This window comes from Wyeomyia smithii, chromosome 1 (assembly GCF_029784165.1).
Source record: "Wyeomyia smithii strain HCP4-BCI-WySm-NY-G18 chromosome 1, ASM2978416v1, whole genome shotgun sequence".
Classification (NCBI taxonomy): Eukaryota; Metazoa; Arthropoda; class Insecta; order Diptera; family Culicidae; genus Wyeomyia; species Wyeomyia smithii.
In genome coordinates, this window is record NC_073694.1 from 149,985,110 (window position 1) to 150,002,748 (window position 17,639).

The window sequence follows — 17,639 nt, forward strand, 5'->3', positions numbered from 1 at the left end:
AAAACCCCACCGTCTACAAAAAATATTCATATAATCGTTCACATGCAATCGAATGTCTCACGCATAACAAATCAAAGCAAGAAATTATGCCACATGCGGTCAATTCCATCCGTCGTGTCTGTTCCGTCAGAAATCCGCTAGAACGAAAATTGCAGTCATGTCCTCAACCGCACGACAGCCAATGAGAAGCATGGGGCACCATAGTCCGGAAGTTTTGTTTGTTTTTCAATTTCCCTTCAAAAACACACTCTGCTTGGATTCCCCTCCCTTGTTCGAACAAATCAATTCTTCTTTGCCATCGTCACACGATTAGGGTAGATTGACCTACCTGTTGACAGTTACTCTAACCGAGCTTCGGTTCAGTTTCAAAACCCGAGGGGAGTGATACGGCCGTTCGGACAAGTAAAACACAAGCTGGTCGTAAACTGATTATCATTATTTGCTACTATAATGCGCTATCAAAAGCCTATTTATTGATGTTATACGTTTCGGACTGTATAAGGTTAGATTGATTTTATTTTCTTGTTTTCACGCTAGACATTCTTCCGGGTATTCGATTTCGATAATAGTCCTAAGGGAAATTTTTGTTACAAAATTGTACATAGAGCTAATTTGTTTACATTCTGTGTCCTACGGGGATTCTGTAGAAGGTTTAATAGCTTTGGTGTACATGTTCTATTATTCGAGAAGCCGCCGTCGGTGGCGGGCGCGAATTTGTCAGTTGGTGGAATGAAGAGTCGGTTGCTACGGTAGACTGAGGACGTTGCATTCTCTCGGCGGATGCAGCACCGGTTGCTGTTGGAGTTGATAACGGAGCTAGAGACTCCATCGAAGCTGGTTGACCCTGTCCCCATAAATTGGCCGGCGCTGCTAGTCGAGGTACCGGTCGGAGCACGTTCTGTCAGGATTTATCTCGACCGAAATGGAATGGTTGAAAGCTAGTGAATAAAACTGATGATGAGTCTGGGTCACATTGGTACTACTAGTACTAACCTTTTAAGATAGTCCTCGTATTGGTGATGTCTAACATACTGGAAGGCAGAAAGTCGCTCCCTCTGCTGAAGATACAGCTCACTTAGTGACTGCCAGCGCCGTTTTTCGAACTCGGAATAAGTTCCGGAATCTTTGAGGAAGTGACCGCCATACGCTGCAGGAAACGGAAAAAGTCCTCCTGTGGAAGTGTTGCCAGCACGTGGAAATGCTCCAGCAGTTGGCGGTGCTCCACCTACAGTGTGCAGTTGTGCCTGACCGCAGAAGAGAGCAGCGGCAGCTGCTGCATTTTGCTGAACCAAAGACGATGCGGACAATATTCCGGGGTCATTCTGACGCCCGGAAGCATCCGTTGGTGACTGGTGGGATTGAAGGTGTTTCTTAAGGTAGCTTTGTCTGCAAAAGTATTGAAAGTAAAAAAAAGATAGATCAGATACGGTAAGCTTGAGTATCGGAATGATAAGTTTGATTATGGCATCCGTTCCGATCGAAAATCGAAATAACTTAAAAATTCCGTTTTTGTTCCGGTCCGTTCTGATACCGTTCAAAGTATGGTTCTGAACCTGACAACCAAAATAGACAGTAATGAGAATACATTGTTTTGGTGAATCAACCAGTATATATCCAATAGCCATTAATATATCACAATAATTGGGTTTAAGGGTTTTAGACAGTATGCTCATTGTTCTGTATCAGATGAAAGAATGTGATTTTTTTAGCAAAACGTGATTTTTTAAAAATGTTTATCGTTTTTTTTTCCTCATCTATAGTTTATTTGACACGGCACAAATACAATTCAATGTTTAACGGCGCCAATTATATCTGGTAGCTTACTTTCTAAAGTATCTCAATAACTAAAAGCAAATTTTTTATCCTCGCTGCCGACTACGAGCTGAATGTTTATCGTTGTTCTTCGATTTTTACATGTAGATATAATACTGCTTGAATGCTGTTGAATAGCATGGACGAACTGTCATTCAATGGACTTCGAGTAGTTTTTTATTCACCATTTAAAAATCGATGGACAACGAGAAACATTGTTTATAAATCACGTTTTTCTCAGAAAACGCATCTTTTTCAAGTGATGTATAAAAACTATTATAATTTTAACACGATCACAGACGATATCTTTGACCAGAAAATGAGGATTATTTAGAAATATTGCTTAGTAGGCAGTAACACCGTAGTTGTCGCTATAAGCAAGCGTGCACATTCATTATCAAAGACAAAAATCGTCAGTATACCGCTGGTGTAGCTTTAAGCGTGCACAGCCATTAGCAAAGGCGATACCCGTTTTTACAAAAATTACGTTAGTAGGAAGTAGGCTCACATGATGGCGCATGAGAGTAACGTTTCGAACTAGGCCAAAGATTTTCCAGGATTTTTCTTCGAAGAGACACGTCTGTTTGTCTGTGGCCCAATTCGAAACCAATTTTGCTGCCTAGTTTTATAGTTTGATTTCGTTTTCTTAAATTTTTCTTAAATGAAGGGAAACTAAGGGTAAACAGAAACAAGTAAACTGTGTTACTGTACTACATGATTGTTTGTTGTAACCTCACAAAATAGTATGCTAGGGCTCAGAATTTTACAGTTTTATCCAATGGTTAGAGTTCGACCTATGAACTAAATTGAAAATGAAAGATCACCAGTTTTCTTGGAAAACCAATAAATTATGTTTCCCGATTGGCTCGAACATATGATCCTAAAAATTACAACCCATAAACCGTACTTCACTGAATCAAAGCATGTATATAAAGGTATGTTTACTATTCTCCGCAATTCTGTATTTGTACGAAAAAAGAAAATAAGTTTAATGAATACAATTGCATTTTAGTTTTTTTTTCTGAAAACCGAACTGGAACTATTAGGATTGTCATGTTCATGTTTGCTAATTTAAGAAAAACAATAGCAATAAATCAGTAAATGAGCTTTTTGGATCCGTAGTTTGAGAAAACTTATGACAAAATTTTCCTCGACTGGAGCAGGAGATTTTTTCTATGGAAGGAACTACACCTTTACTTCCCCACCGTACCACAATTTTCGAAACATTTGGTAAATTTGGTAATTTTCATACAAAGATACCGAGTTGTGGCCACGGTGTACAGTTTATGGATTATCTATTCTCGCCATCTTTAATGTGTTTTCGATCAACTTCTTTGTTTTGAAGCTTGCTGTATTTGCTGGGAGTTAATCCCAATAATTCCATATTTCACTTTGATTTTGTGAACTACAATCATAGACAAATCGAAAAAATTATTTGGATTTTCCTAAAAAGATTGACTTTGATTTGTTTTTATTTTATTTTCGTTTAAATATAAATAAGCTCTACCTGATGTTCTCAATTCTTACCTTAAGGCGTTACAGCCAAATCTGTATCTGTATCTGTATGCTAAAAATAAATAAGAAATTTGCGAAAGGGTGTGTCCTATGAATGTTTTTATACTTGTTCAATTTTACTATATGAATTCTTTACCCGTTTGGGCCGCTTCACTTTGTTCCATTTCAAAACATGATCGAAATAAGTGCGGGATATTCATAATTACACTTTAATTTTCTCAATGATCCAAACGAGAATGGCCTTAACCTGAGAGCGGAGAGAGGATAGAGTTCAACTTACCGATTTTGAAAGAATTAACTCAAAATGAACTCCTTTTATGAATAAAATGCACTGTATTGTTTTAGATCGTTACTTTTCTTTTTATTCAGCTCTGCCACAATCAGTTCTACATTTTCACCAAAGCGAGTGACTGTTTACTCTTTAATTTAATGAAAAAGAACTTAATTTCAAACATAAAAAACATTCATCATTATCACCAAGCAACTCCTCATGATTTATTCAATTTTCTCTACAGTAGAGCAGTTATATACCAGCATATACCACTCGACCCCTTTCGACGAACTGAGCATTTTCTGTGTGAGTGTGTGTGTGTGTGTGTGTGTGTGTGTGTGTGTGTGTGTGTGTGTGTGTGTGTGTGTGTGTGTGTGTGTGTGTGTGCGTGTGTGTGTGTGCGTGTGTGTGTGTGTGTGTGTGTGTGAACGCTCTCCCAATCTCAAATCTCACTCGATTTTCTCAGAGATGGCTGAACTGATTTCAATGAAATTATTGAAAGGTCTAGTTGCCCTATAAGACCCTATTGAATTTTATTGTAATCTGATTTCTAGTTTTTATGTATCAAAATGTAAAAATCACGAAACATCAATATCTCAGAAACTACACAACCGATTTCAAGAAAATTGGTTTCAAATTAATGGGCTACCTAAAAAACCCTTAACTTTTGAATTTTATGAAGATTGAACAGGTGGTTCAGAAGTTATGGAAAGAAACATGTTCTGAAGACTATTTAATCTCACTCATGTTTCTCAGAGATGGCTGGACCGATTTTCATAAAATCAGTGTCATATGGAACGTCTTATTGCCCCATAAGACCCTATTGAATTTTTTGCAAACGGATTATTATTTTGCCTATTACGTTTAAAAATGTGAAATCCAGCTATGAAAAGAAACATATTCCGAAGACTACTTGGACTCACTCACTTTCCTCAGAGATGGTTGAACCGATTTCCACAAAATAATGTCAAATGAAAGGTCTAATTGCCTCATAACACCCTATTGAATTTTATTTCATTATCTTAGAAACTACACAACCAATTTGAACAATATTGATATCAGATGGACGGGCTAGTTAAGGGTTAACTGATGAATTATGATTGAACACGTGGTTTCAAAGTTTGGCTGTCCTATACGTTCCCTTTTCATTTGATTGTAATCAAACTTATGCAACCGTTATGTATTAAATTGTTAAAACAACGAAGGTCTATCAACTCAAGTATTACACGACTTATTTGAGCATAACTAGTGTCATACAAACGAGTCATCTCTCAAACTTACAAATAACAAACTTCATAACAATTTGATATGCTGTTCAAAAGTTTTGGAAAGAAAAGAAATTCAAAGACTATTCAACACTATACCTGCTTTGATCAATATATATGACCTCAACATGATTTAAATGTGGTATCGTACTATTTGAACGTTCCCGGTATCGCTCGTGATGAAATTGTTCGAAATTAAGAGTCATTTCTTTTATTTCGCTATTTCTTGAGCACTAACATTACGTCAAATTTCATATTTTATACTTCAATTACAACGTCAATATTTTAGAACCCAAAGAGTAAATATACCTTTATTGGGTTTAAGCATTCAAGTTAATCTATTTTACAAATAATAAGTTTGAATGAGAAAGGCTGAGTCTGACCGCTAGGTGGATTAATTTAGGTTTTTTTTTCTTGTGAGCAAGTAAAAAAGATTTAAAAATAAAATATTATTTCAACATTCAAACAATAACTATAACAAAACCATCAACAATACTTATTTTTGCGCTGAATAATATAGAGGATACCAAGGCTTTGCTTGTAATATAGAGGATATATCGTAAAAAACCTTGGTGCGGAACTTAGTTCTCGCTGTTTTTCAAATAAAAATGAAACTTTACTTTGAAAAAACAGTGACCTAGGAGAATAGAAACACGGGGGCGTATAGTAACAAAATTTCCAGGCCTGAAAAATGGTATTATAAATCTTTGATAACATTTAAAAACCATGCAAAAAATTTTTTTTGAATAGTTCAATAGTTAACAAGCCCCGCAAACCCAATCATGGACTTGCAGCACTACTGACGGTTGGTTTAAAGAATTACGAAATAAAAGCTCAAGTTCTGAGCGTTTCCGAGCGCCAAAAAAACTTTGCCTGTGTAAGCCATTCTGTTCCACTTAGAACTCGTTCTTGTGCTTTACTGGGTCGGTAGTTAACCATTTCAAGTTTTTACTATGAATTTAAGGATTACCATAAGGTATTTATCACCGGATTATTTATATTTCATGGAAAACTCCCTGGTTCGCAGATTTACGGGGCGAACAATAACAACGCCATAGCGAATATTTTCTGCACAAAATCAAGTGGATTTGGGAATATAATCATATTTTTATGTAAAATGATGCCTGAAACATGCTTTGTACATTCTCAGCCTATCATGATCAGGAATAGTGCTGAGAATATTCACTATCATGATACAACGAGCATAAAAGAGAGGTGAGGAGGAGAGTGCATTTTTCTAGTATTAGTAAATGCTTCAAATGTAAACAACTAGACAAACTTAACGGTAAACCCAAATAGCTACGTCACTATTTGCCATTAACTCTGGGCAGAGGGGGGCGAGCAGAGAGGCGCGTGCAAGTGTTAGTAAGTTTCCTCCTCACCTCTCTTTTATACTCATTGATCATGATATTCAAAAGCGGCGATTCTCAATCATCTCTATACTGATAATCATACTACCCATGCGAACGCTGATATTCATGATACCAAACATACGATGAATACCGACCGGATAAGCTTCAACATCTGTGTTGATATTTTGATTGTCAAAACTGAAGTCATTTCAAAATAGTGAAAATCAAAATGACTTCATTCGACAAACTATACTGTGCTGGTACAGCGCACATAGGAGTATTTGACTCAAAAAACTGGCCAAAAGTCCGACATACAAAATCCATGATTTCCATTATTTTGTATTGATTTCTGTTGAAACATGCCCTTATGCTATCCCAGAACCCATCGGTGCCTAATCACATACACCAAATGGTTATATTCCAGAGTTATTCCACAGGTAATTGATCAGTTTGAAAAATACGTGATATTGTTCGGGTGGCATGTAAAATTGAAAAATTTCATCAAATCGTTTTTTTTCTCTCATAGGACATAATGAACAACGTAAGGAGAATGTTTTGCAATATTTAAGACGCTAAATGTATAAATTAATCCCAGATTGTTTACGAAAAAAGTGATAGTGAAAGCCGACCACAAAAAATCCATAATATTGTGAAATTTATTTTATGATTCAGTAACCTTCCCGGCGAGTCCCGTCAAAACTTTATTTATTAACAGAAAGGTCAAAGCCTACTTAATATATACGGAAAGAAAAATCTTCCTCCTGGTTGTTCTTTTTTGTTTTATTGACATTTTGATAAATGAAGATTTATATGAAAATTGTTAAAACTTTGTCATAGATCATGTGTAAAAAGACACTAAAAAATGCAGTAAGCGAATTTAAAGTAATTATGAAGTAATCATATGATTTTATGTTGGAGGTGTGTCATGACGTGACGTACTTCTCCTAGTACGGGTCAATAATGTGTGACAAAACGTGAAAATGAATTTTGATCAAAGTTTGCGTGACGTACTTAATAGATGTCACCTTGTTTTGTACTTTCTCTAGTTTTATTGGTTGACTATACGAAAATAACAAGTTTTTGGTGTAAATAGATCCAATTACTACTGAAAAAGAGCGAATTGGACTTTAGGCCAGCTTTTTAGTTCAAATACTCCTATGTGCAGCGTCTGAACACACCTTCATTGATATTCATTGCACTGTTCTTTTATTAAATATGGTAAACAAAATGCATGCATCGTCGCAATGAGGAGCAGTGGTTACTGGGTAATATCAGAAAATAAATGTGCTGACACTGTGAACAATTCAATTCATCTACTCTTGAATAGACATCGACAATCTAGGGCATTGGTCAGGGATTACAAGCCAAAAGGTTCAAAAGCCGTAAAAAAGGATCCGCTCCGCCTTAGGCAAGCTGATGAGATTTTACGCAAAGAAACTGTCCCTTTGTCAAGCGGATAAGAAGTATGGAATCAACTACTCTGTGATTATTCAGATGTTACCCTTAGAACACAATCGAGCAGACAACCTAGCTGGTTATCAAAAAATTGTCGAAAGTCTGGTTTATTTGTTGCGTGATGCTCGATATGGACCAACAAAGGCATCAACAACCTGAGAATAAGGGGCCAAGGTATCAGTTCTACCAGGACAAAGTGTTCATGGAAGTCGTGTTCCAAACCAAAGGCAGAAAGATCCCGAACCGGTGGAAATGCTTGACCCAATCCTTTCGTTTTCAATAAGGACTCTTAAAGAACATATTCATTCATAAGATAGCGAACATGAAGAAATAAATCGAAAATTTTAGTATTATTTATTACCTTATAACGTTTATGCCTCTCATTTCAATAAATATGATGCAATTGTTCTGTTTTCTTCAATATAAAACTAGAATCATTAATCTGAGCAAGAAAAACGAATTCGACTGATGAGTGTTTTATTTGCCCCATTGAGGGTGAATAAAAACATGCAACATTTTTCAATAAAAGAATAAATTCCGGAGTGATTTGCGATTAGGGCGCAACTAGCAAAAGATAAACATCATGGAATATCAGTTTGAAAATTTGCAAACACATTTTAAAATCGTAATTTAAATGAAAGTGAATTACGTTAATGTTAATACCAAAAATCGAATACACCTTTCTTATAGTTTCTTAACCAAACTACATTAAATTTGTGCATTTATGCCTAAAATCTCGTGTTTTTCTTTGAACTGAAATGAGCCTTAATCCTGACAACGAGATCCACCCATATCGTCTTGTTTTCATTTCTCTTTCAGTTTCGCCTGTATTTGAAAATTGTATTTTGAAAACAATGTTGATCCGTCCTTTACTGTTGCTTGTTTACAAAATATTTCGCAAATAAGCCCGTTGCTTCAAATCAATGAAAAGGGCCTAATGCCAAAGTATCTGTTGTTTTGGGTGAACTATTCTGTCGCCCTTCACTAAAAACTTGATTTAAATATTTTTTTCGATTATTACAAAAGAAAGAATTCATGCCATGAATTTTGTCAGTCTTTTCAAAGCCAATATTGGTGTAATGAAACGATTTGATTTCATTCCCTTAGTTGCGCCCTAATTTCGAAACACTCCGGAATAGCTTATTTAAATAAAATAATACTTACACCCCCAATAAAGGGGGGGGGGGCAAAACCCATGTTTTAGAACTTTCTAGAACACTCTAGACATTACAGTATCATTTTTTTATGTTCTAAAATCTTTTCAAAATAATAAAAAAAATATTTTTGTACACTGCAAGATAATATCGGAGACTGTTTCTATTCGCCCCGTTTTACGGTACCATGGAACGAGGTGAAATTGATCAATTTTTATAACAATTTCCAATTAACTAGCTTAATGTACATTTTTCCTAAAATAGAATAAATTTAAAACAAGTACTGGTGTGTGCTCCAGTAAACCTCTATGGCTCTTGGTGAAATTTCTATCGTCTACTTCATGAAATAAATTCGACAATTCTATAAGGTACTACGAGGTAAATTGGGTAGGGTTACCATTTGGTCGGAGTTAAAAATCAGGACAACTTCTTTCCAGCAAAAATTTGATCTAAGCTATTCTAATTTTTCGAGGTATCAATAAATAAAACACGTAATTTGAAATTTGCACTTCAAAATACGCCAAAAGACATATATTTAACGTATTTCTCGAACGATTTAATTTTTTCAACTTTGATTTATTAGGCGTTAGTAAAGAGTGATTTTTCAAGAATTTGGTTTTTTCTTAAAAAAAAAAACGCATATAAATTACAAAACTGTATGAAATCTTTATTTGAGCCGATAAATTGGTTTATGCCATTTATTTTTTAAAGATAATTTCATTAAAATGTTGGCCACGGCTACGTTTTGAATGGTCCATACGAAAAGTCCAATTTCGGGTCACTTTTTCGAGCATTTCGGCTGGTATCTCGCGAATAACGCGTGAAATGTTGTCTTCCAAGGCTGGAATTGTTGTTGGCTTATCCGCATAGACAAGAGACTTAACGTAGCCCCACAAAAAATAATCTAGCGGTGTTAAATCGCATGATCTACGCGGCCAATTCACCGGTCCATTTCGTGAGATGAATTGCTCACCGAACTCATTCCGCAATCTGTTCATTGATTCGCGCGATGTGTTGCACGTTGCTTCGTCTTGCTGAAACCACATGTCAACAAGACCCAGCTCTTCCATTTCCAGCAAAAAAAAAAAAATAATCAGAAATCATCGCGCGATAGCGAGCGCCATTGACCGTAACGTTGCGATTTTGATCATTTTGAAGAAGTACGGACCAATGATGCCTCCAGCGTGTAAACCGCATCAAACCGTGCATTTTTCTGGGTGCATTGACGATTCTTGTATTGCCTCTGGTTGCTCTTCGATCCATATGCGGCAATTTTGCTTCTTAACATATCCGTTTAACCAGAAATGAGCTTCGTCACTGAACACAATTTTTCGGTGAAAAAGTGGAAAACCATTTTTCACAGAGGACGAATTTTGGTAATGAAATTCGATTATTTGTAAGCGTTGTTCAGGCGTATGTCTGTTCATGGTAAAATGGCGAACCAAACTGAGTACATTAGACTTTGATTGCTGTCAGAATTCCCGCGTGAACTGTCAAATCTGAATACACGAAAAACCAAATAGCAAAATAATCAGTCTTTAGATACCAAAAAAATACAACCACTAGTAAACTGTTTGAAATAAACCTAACAATTGTCAAAAAACGTTTAACGGTTTCAACGACTAGACAATTTCTCTTGTCAAGATTCAACCAAAGAGAAAATTCTTTCGAAATAAGTTCGTTTCTTCCCGGAGTCAAGATGAAAATACTGAACAATTTGCTACTTGTTTGAATATCCGGCATCATTCAGAAAAATAAGGACAAATGCTAAAATATGAAAAATAAATCAGGACGTTCCAAATGGGTTTCAAAATCAGGCAGGCCCGGATTTGAGGGGGGGCAAAGGAGGCAAATGCCCCGGGCCTCTCGATTGAAGGGGCCCCCCTAGTTCTAGGGCGACCTTTTTTTTGCTCGTCACCTTCGAGAACGTTACCTCTGAATGTTTTACGAAAAGAGGGGGCCTCACAAACAAATTTGCCCCGGGCCCCCCAGCTTCTAAATCCGGCCCTGAAATCAGGACATGTCCTGCTAAATCAGGACGGATGGTATCCCTAAAATTGGGGTGAAATTGATCACCATTAAAATCCATACATTCTTCTGGCAATGTGCTTTTTTTCGATATGCTAAAGATAAATGATAATTTCTGAGCTGAAAAATATCATTTACGGCTAATTTGGAGACGAAAATAACGATATTTCAGGTTAAAATTTGTTTATTTTGGTTCACGAGCTGCTTTCAATTCGGTTGGTTGAAAAAGCTCAAAAACTAGCTCTGAAATTAAAATCTTCGTGGTTTCCTGCGAATTCATCAGTATTTCTCTAATAGTATGGAATGATCATTGTTGAAAATTACATTGAGCTTTTATCAAACTTTACTCACTTTTCCAAATTTAACGTAATTAACCCTCAACTAAGATTACTTTAAGTAAATTCCATCCTTTTTTGTTTTTTGGAAACTTGTTTGATTAAATTTGATTGAGTTTTGACTGAGTTAGAAGAATTCGAAAATATGAAAAATTGCACCGGGCATGCAAGGGTTAACTTTGACAGGTATGTGAATCATGCAAAAGTTACGTTTAAGGACACGTTAACATTGCCTAGTGTTGTAAGAGCAATATCGTTTGATTAGTATTTTTTATCACGAGTTTTCAGGTGATCAATTTCACCCCGCTGATCAATTTCACCCCATTCCACGGTACCTATAAATCATTCAAAGGTATTGCCCATCGCTTGCTACAACTTCGCCCCATATTTCTGGCAGAATTCGAATACTGTAACCAAAAAAGTGTTCGTTTTTTGGAACTATTCACTAATTGAGCCATTTTTTATGTCTTTATATGACCAGAATTGCTGATCAGCCAGACCATGTATTATCGAACTGAACAAGTAATTACTGACCGGCGCAATACCTGGGAGATATGGCACGTGAGGAACCCAAACTTATTGTTTTTGAATCATCCCAAAGCATGCTATCGCAAATGGCATAGCGGGTATTTCCTGATACCGAAGCTGTCTTTTGCCGTGTCAAATAAATGTTGTGTGAACAAAAAAAAAATTCCTAATACCGAAGTAATCTGTTTCTACGTTTGGCATGAATTTTCTTCGAGCAATTCCTCCAAATTAGTGGTTCCAATCACGCGGACACAGCTCGTTGTTCCACTCAGAGCAGCATATCCGTAAACTTTTTCTAACACTCGTTGCGTTTCGGCCGCCATCTTTTTTGAATAAAACGAGAAAAGCAACTCTTTCCGCAAATGATGATTCTTTGGCACAAAACCAGATATTTTCACACAACTAAAAGTATTAGACGTCACAATAAAATCACTAACGTGTCAAAGCGGTTTGTTCACCATATGTCTCAGCTTGGTTCATCACGTTTTAAATATGTCGAATTCGACAAGTAGCTATTGTTGGTGCCATCTTTTGACAAGTAGCGAGAGCTCAGTTGTTTAAAGCCAATACGATTTATTTGTGTTTTATTCTGCCGTTTTCGTTTTCATCAGATTAGGATAGACGCATAGCATTTTCAACAAAGTTATAGGTGATCTCAAAACAGGTAACCTTGTCGAAGACATTATGTTCCTATCTCTTACATGTCACGAGCCACAAGTTTTTTTTTTGACGTAGAACTACGTCTCTCAGAAAGTTCGGCTGCATACTCGGTTACATAGGGATGTAAAATGAAAATCTAAAACCGGAATAAGTGAAAAATACGTCCATTTTCAGAAGCTAATAAATCGGTTAGTTTTCGATGGATATCCTTCGTTCTTGCAGCAATAGATTCTCAGATTCCTCCCAAATGCAGAAAATTGTAATTTGATTATTCAAACTATTGTTAAATTTAAACATGTCAAAACGCAAAATTCTACCTCTGATTAGTCTTTATACGATTGCTTCCCAAGCACGGTCGACAGGAATATAGACCTAGTAATTTAAGATGTGCTTTTTGGCCTATATAAGAGCCTATTTTAGCCGAAACTAATCATATTATTCCTAGACAGCGATAACAGCAGTCCTCCCTTAACAGCAGCAGTTCAGCAGATACCAATGGCAGCGGATAGCGGCCGCAGCTTTGGCAACGGATAGCGCAGCAGTTGCAGCGGGTCTCAGCATCGATAGTAGCTGGGCCAGCTGATGCAGTGAGGCACTTCAAAATACATGAGTTTTCTAATTTTGAGTGTAACAGCTTTCCACGGTGTTATCTATCACAAGGAATACCTTATTCGCACTGTCAGTGATAACGCAAAGATGTGATCAGCATCTTATCCAATATTGAATTAAACAGCAAATTGTCCTTTTCAGGATATACTAAATACCTAACTAAAGAGTTAATATTTTCTCTTAGAATGAGTTACACTTTCAAATGTTGGAATAGTTATAAATTTGACTTCATCTCCATGTCTCAGAACGTACTGAATTACCTTCTCCTTCAGTAACACCCGAAAAGTTTTTATTATCTACATAAAAATTAGGTTATCGCATAAGCAAACCTCGAAAATTGTCAAGCCTAATATGGCAAGCAACTATATTATTGGAAATGGTCAATCCTTATTGAAACGCCAATTTCGATTGATCTGATTGGCTGTTATATGATTGCTTACCCAAGCACGGTCAATAAAATTATAGACCTAGTAATTCGAAATGTACTATTTGGCCTATATAAGAGCCTGTTCCAGCCGAAACTGCTCATATTAGTTCTAGATAGCGACTACAGCAATCCTTACTCAACAGCAGCAGCTGTGGCAGCGGATAGCATCAGCAGCAGCAGTGGTATCAGCAGCGATATTGGGGCCAGCCGATGCAGCGTAAAAGCTGCCTTTGTACAGTAGCGAGCAGTATCAGTAGGAGGTACATTAGCTGGCACTTCCTCTAATGAAAAGTTGCCGTATTTTGACAACACACAAACGTTTCGGAACGCCGTCTTTCAAAGTATGTGAGCCGTCAAATTTTCAGGGTGAAAACAGCTTTTAACTCTGTTATCAGAAAAACGCCTCGATCTCCTCTGTCGGGGTAGCACAGATATGCGACCAACATTATATCTGATATAAAATTTGACAATAACAGTCCTTATAAGGACAACAAACAAATTATTGAAGATTTAATATTTTCTCGTTTTGCGCTAGAATTAAAAGCAAAATGTTATTTTAATCTGCATGCACTCTGACTGCTGAATCTGGTTTCTGACGTATAGTGTTTGTTCCATCCCTGTTCAGTGATGTATATGCAAACTGAAATTCGGTAGCACTTCAACTCTTCTTTTGCACACAAATTTTGAACATATTTAATACAAGTAATGCAACAAACAACTTTATGTAGTTCTACGTCAACCTTGCAGTGGTGGTTTTGCATACAACCCTTGTGATTCTTTTGGAAAGGCACTTTTGAATTTTCGTACTAACGTTTTCCCCAGAATTTTCAAATCTTCTACAAGGTTGTAGACACCCAAAAGTTTATGTTTTTGCTGAACTATTAAAATAAAAAAGAGTTTTTTGACATATTTCGATATCTTTGGAAGTAATTGCACCTTAATCATCTCCAAAACTAGCAAATCTTTACAAGTGGCCGTTTCATGCAATGAAATAATTATCTTTGACTGTGGAGACTTGAAGATACAATCTTTTTTAACACGTTTTTTTTTACACGGTTTTATTTTACACGGTTCATTTTTACGAAGATTTTCCAAATATTCACGATTTTTTTTAACGTCGTTTTCTCAAATAACGCGGTTTTTTACACGGTTTTTTGCACGATTTTTCGTCTTCGCGTAAAATTGTCACAGTAAGTAACAGTAACGGTAACAGGATATAGTAGGCTGTTTTTACACAGTTAATTTTCACACGGTTTCATTTTACACGGTTCTTTTTTACGACGTTTTTCCAAATAACGCGGTTTTTTTTACGACGTTTTCCCAAATAACGCGTTTCTTTACACGGTTTTTTTTTGCACGGTACGTAGAATCGTCTAAAAGAGAACTTTACTGTATAAAAAATCTGTGATTGTTTGGAACCAGAGTAAATAGTTCGAAACCACGATTTTTGCAGTTTCTTCATGCAAACACTAGTACCTAACCCACGAACTAGTAGTGAAATAGGAGCCCTCCATTTCAAAGGAGCAAAGGGTTTCCAACTAACAATGAAATTTTTTTTCGCTCGAAAAAACCTTCATATTCCAATTTCGGTTCCATTTGCTTGTTTAATTCTCGAGTTGTGTAGAACTTTGTGTTTCTATTGTATGGGAGCCCTCTCTTTCAGTGGAGGAAGAGGTGTCGAACCACTATGAAAATATTTTTTGCTCCTAGAAACCAGCACATGTCAAATTTGATTTGAGTTCTCGAGTTCTCGAGCTATGCAAAAGTTTATTTTGTATTTTTATGGGAGCCATCCCTTCAAGAAAAAGGAGAGGTCTCGATATATCCTAATTATTTTTCTCGGCACCTAGAACCCATAATTTACACATCCATTGATGTTAATATCTCAACTTCCAAAAAAACGGCGCATGATTCGGTTTGATTGCATCCCGACAACCTTAAAATCTAAGTAGAGTGAGGAACCTATTTTAAGCAGCTTATGGAGCCTTCTGTGCATTGAGACGAAATACTCGAATTGTGTAATGTGAAATACAAACATAGGCATATCAATTTGTTCAATACCTGCACTTGTTTTTAGATTGTAAAACTGATTTTATTTTTTAGATTGTAAAACTAATTTAGATTTGTCAAAGTTTAAACAGTAATCAATAAAAGTTTCCAATCGAGGAGCACTATTTTAATCACCCCGAACCTATTTAAAGCAGTTTTTTCCAGCACAATTGATGTTTTTTCGAAGACTTTTTTTGTTAAACGGTATTTTATATATTCGTTAGACACCAAGTAAATCAGACTTTTTGTTCTCGTCATTAAAACTGTCGATATTGATGAAAACTCGGGAGGTTGAGCCCCTTTTTCTTCGACTGAATAAACTAGGCGCCATTGCTTAATCCGTTCCTTACCCTAATTAACACGTCAAAAAACAGATCACTAAAATTCGGCAGAATCACAACAAATTTGCAATATAAATACCTTCTAAAACTTTTCCCGCACTGATTACATCGGAACACTTCCTCTGGGGCGTTGGACCCGATAGCAGGCCTGCGGTCTGTCCCACCAATATCCACGGTTTCTACACACTCATCGTCTATCTTGTCCGCACTATCCGCGTTAATTGTCCCACTACTTCTTTTCTTTCCCTCTCGACACTCGACCGTACCGGATTGTCCCGGTCCACCGGTCCCATTCCGCGGTTTATGCCAGCGCTTGTGTGAGGCAAGATTAGCCGGACAATTGAAAACCTTATCACACTCGGAACACCGGTACTCGATATGCACTATTCGTGAGCAGCGATGTTGAGCCAAACCAAAAGCATCATCGTACAGCGCTCGGCATAGTTGACACAAATACGAACCGATCTTGTTTTCGATTTTCGACAGAATCTCCTTTGCTTCGTCGGTTATTTCTACCACATTGAAAGCCGGATCGATATCTCCCTTGCGAACGACCAGCTCTTCGCCATCCTGTAACTTCCGAATGATCGTTCCCGAGACGGGGCTGGTGTTATCTTCATCAACTATTTGCTTTCGCGTTTTGATACGTCGCCGTTCTGATTTCGGTCGCAGCGAACAATGTTTAGGAGAACGTTCCTTCACGTGATGATGATCGTACCCGGCGAAACTTCTCTCGAACAATCGTGCGAATCCTTCGATGGCTTGCAGATGTAGCTTCTCGTTCTCAAAATATCGCTGCCCATCTATCAGTACAGCTTCGCTATTCTCCTTTTCGCTATCAACAATATTAATCGACTGTTGACTATCGTCGTCAGCGTCGTCTTCCCCTTCGCCATTTCCGTCTTCATCGGGATCCAGAGACTCCACATCGATATTGGACGGGGAACGGCGAGATTCTTCTCCGGATGAGTCGTCCTGGCCAGTGATGTCGATCAATTCTTCGACTGCTGTTTGTAGCAGATCATCCGCTGACGACGCTGTTGCCGAGGTGGAAGTTGTTGTTTGCAACGATTTAAAAGGGGGCAACCGGGTAGAATCGTCAAAGTAACGAAAACGCGGACTGTTTGTTGTTAACGTAGTGTTGGCATAATACTTTTTGTTATCGATGCAAACAGTGTCCGAAAATTGGTTTGTTGGCCGAAAGTTACCACTAACAATTTTCAATCTCCATTCATCTTCATCGAACATTTTTGTTCGCTTGCGTGGTGGGGATGGAGTTGTTGGTGGAGTCATTGGTACATTGCCTTGGCGGAGAGACAAATCCAGTGGGACAATTCCGGTGGGTAATCTGATTTGATTTTGATCGTAGAAGAACTGCTGAAAGCTGTTAATTTCCGTTGGTTGTTGGGTTTGATCCGATTGTTGTTGCTGCTGCTGCTGGTGGTGGTGTGAATTATACGGGAGCATCATACGGCTATCTTGAACAAATATGGAACAACTCATTCTTCCGAATCAGAACATCACTTTTATTCGACCCCGGCCGTTAGTTTGTCTTTGGCACTTGCAACTTTTAATCCTTGCACGTTTGCTATTAGCCGCGGTTCGATATCGACTGAACAGGCTCTATTCACAACTGGCAATTGAATCCTGTCTGCGAACAAGTTTCATAGATGCCGTCAGTAACCAATGGGTCCTTTCGATGGCTGGTTCGTCTCATTGCGCAAGATCGTTACCGCCTACAGCCAGCAGGTGTGGAATGGTGTATACGAGAATGTTTGCTTGCTCTCTTTTTCGTCTCTTGCACGTCTTTGCAACGGAAGCAACAAGTAACATTGCAT

General features: G+C 37.4%; 1 protein-coding gene across 1 annotated transcript; it reads right to left on the reverse strand.

The window, feature by feature from the left end:
• Positions 1–447: 447 nt before the first annotated feature.
• On the reverse strand, positions 448–17,422 carry LOC129729857 (zinc finger protein 711). The gene is made up of 3 exons (XM_055688712.1): positions 15,881–17,422; positions 994–1,386; positions 448–938 (listed from the first exon to the last, which is right to left on the reverse strand). Exons 1-3 carry the CDS (start codon positions 17,302–17,304, stop codon positions 902–904), a joined length of 1,854 nt encoding a protein of 617 aa, XP_055544687.1. The 5' UTR covers positions 17,305–17,422; the 3' UTR covers positions 448–901.
• Positions 17,423–17,639: the final 217 nt, after the last annotated feature.

Excerpts from the sequence above, each read along its gene's own strand:
- LOC129729857 (XM_055688712.1), bottom strand. The coding sequence starts at position 17,304 with ATGAGTTGTTCCATATTTGTTCAAGATAGCCGTATGATGCTCCCGTAT. Across the intron at positions 1,387-15,880 it reads TGCGGGAAAAGTTTTAGAAG|ACAAAGCTACCTTAAGAAAC; the intron begins GTATTTATATTG and ends ATACTTTTGCAG. Across the intron at positions 939-993 it reads TACGAGGACTATCTTAAAAG|CTTTCAACCATTCCATTTCG; the intron begins GTTAGTACTAGT and ends TTTATTCACTAG.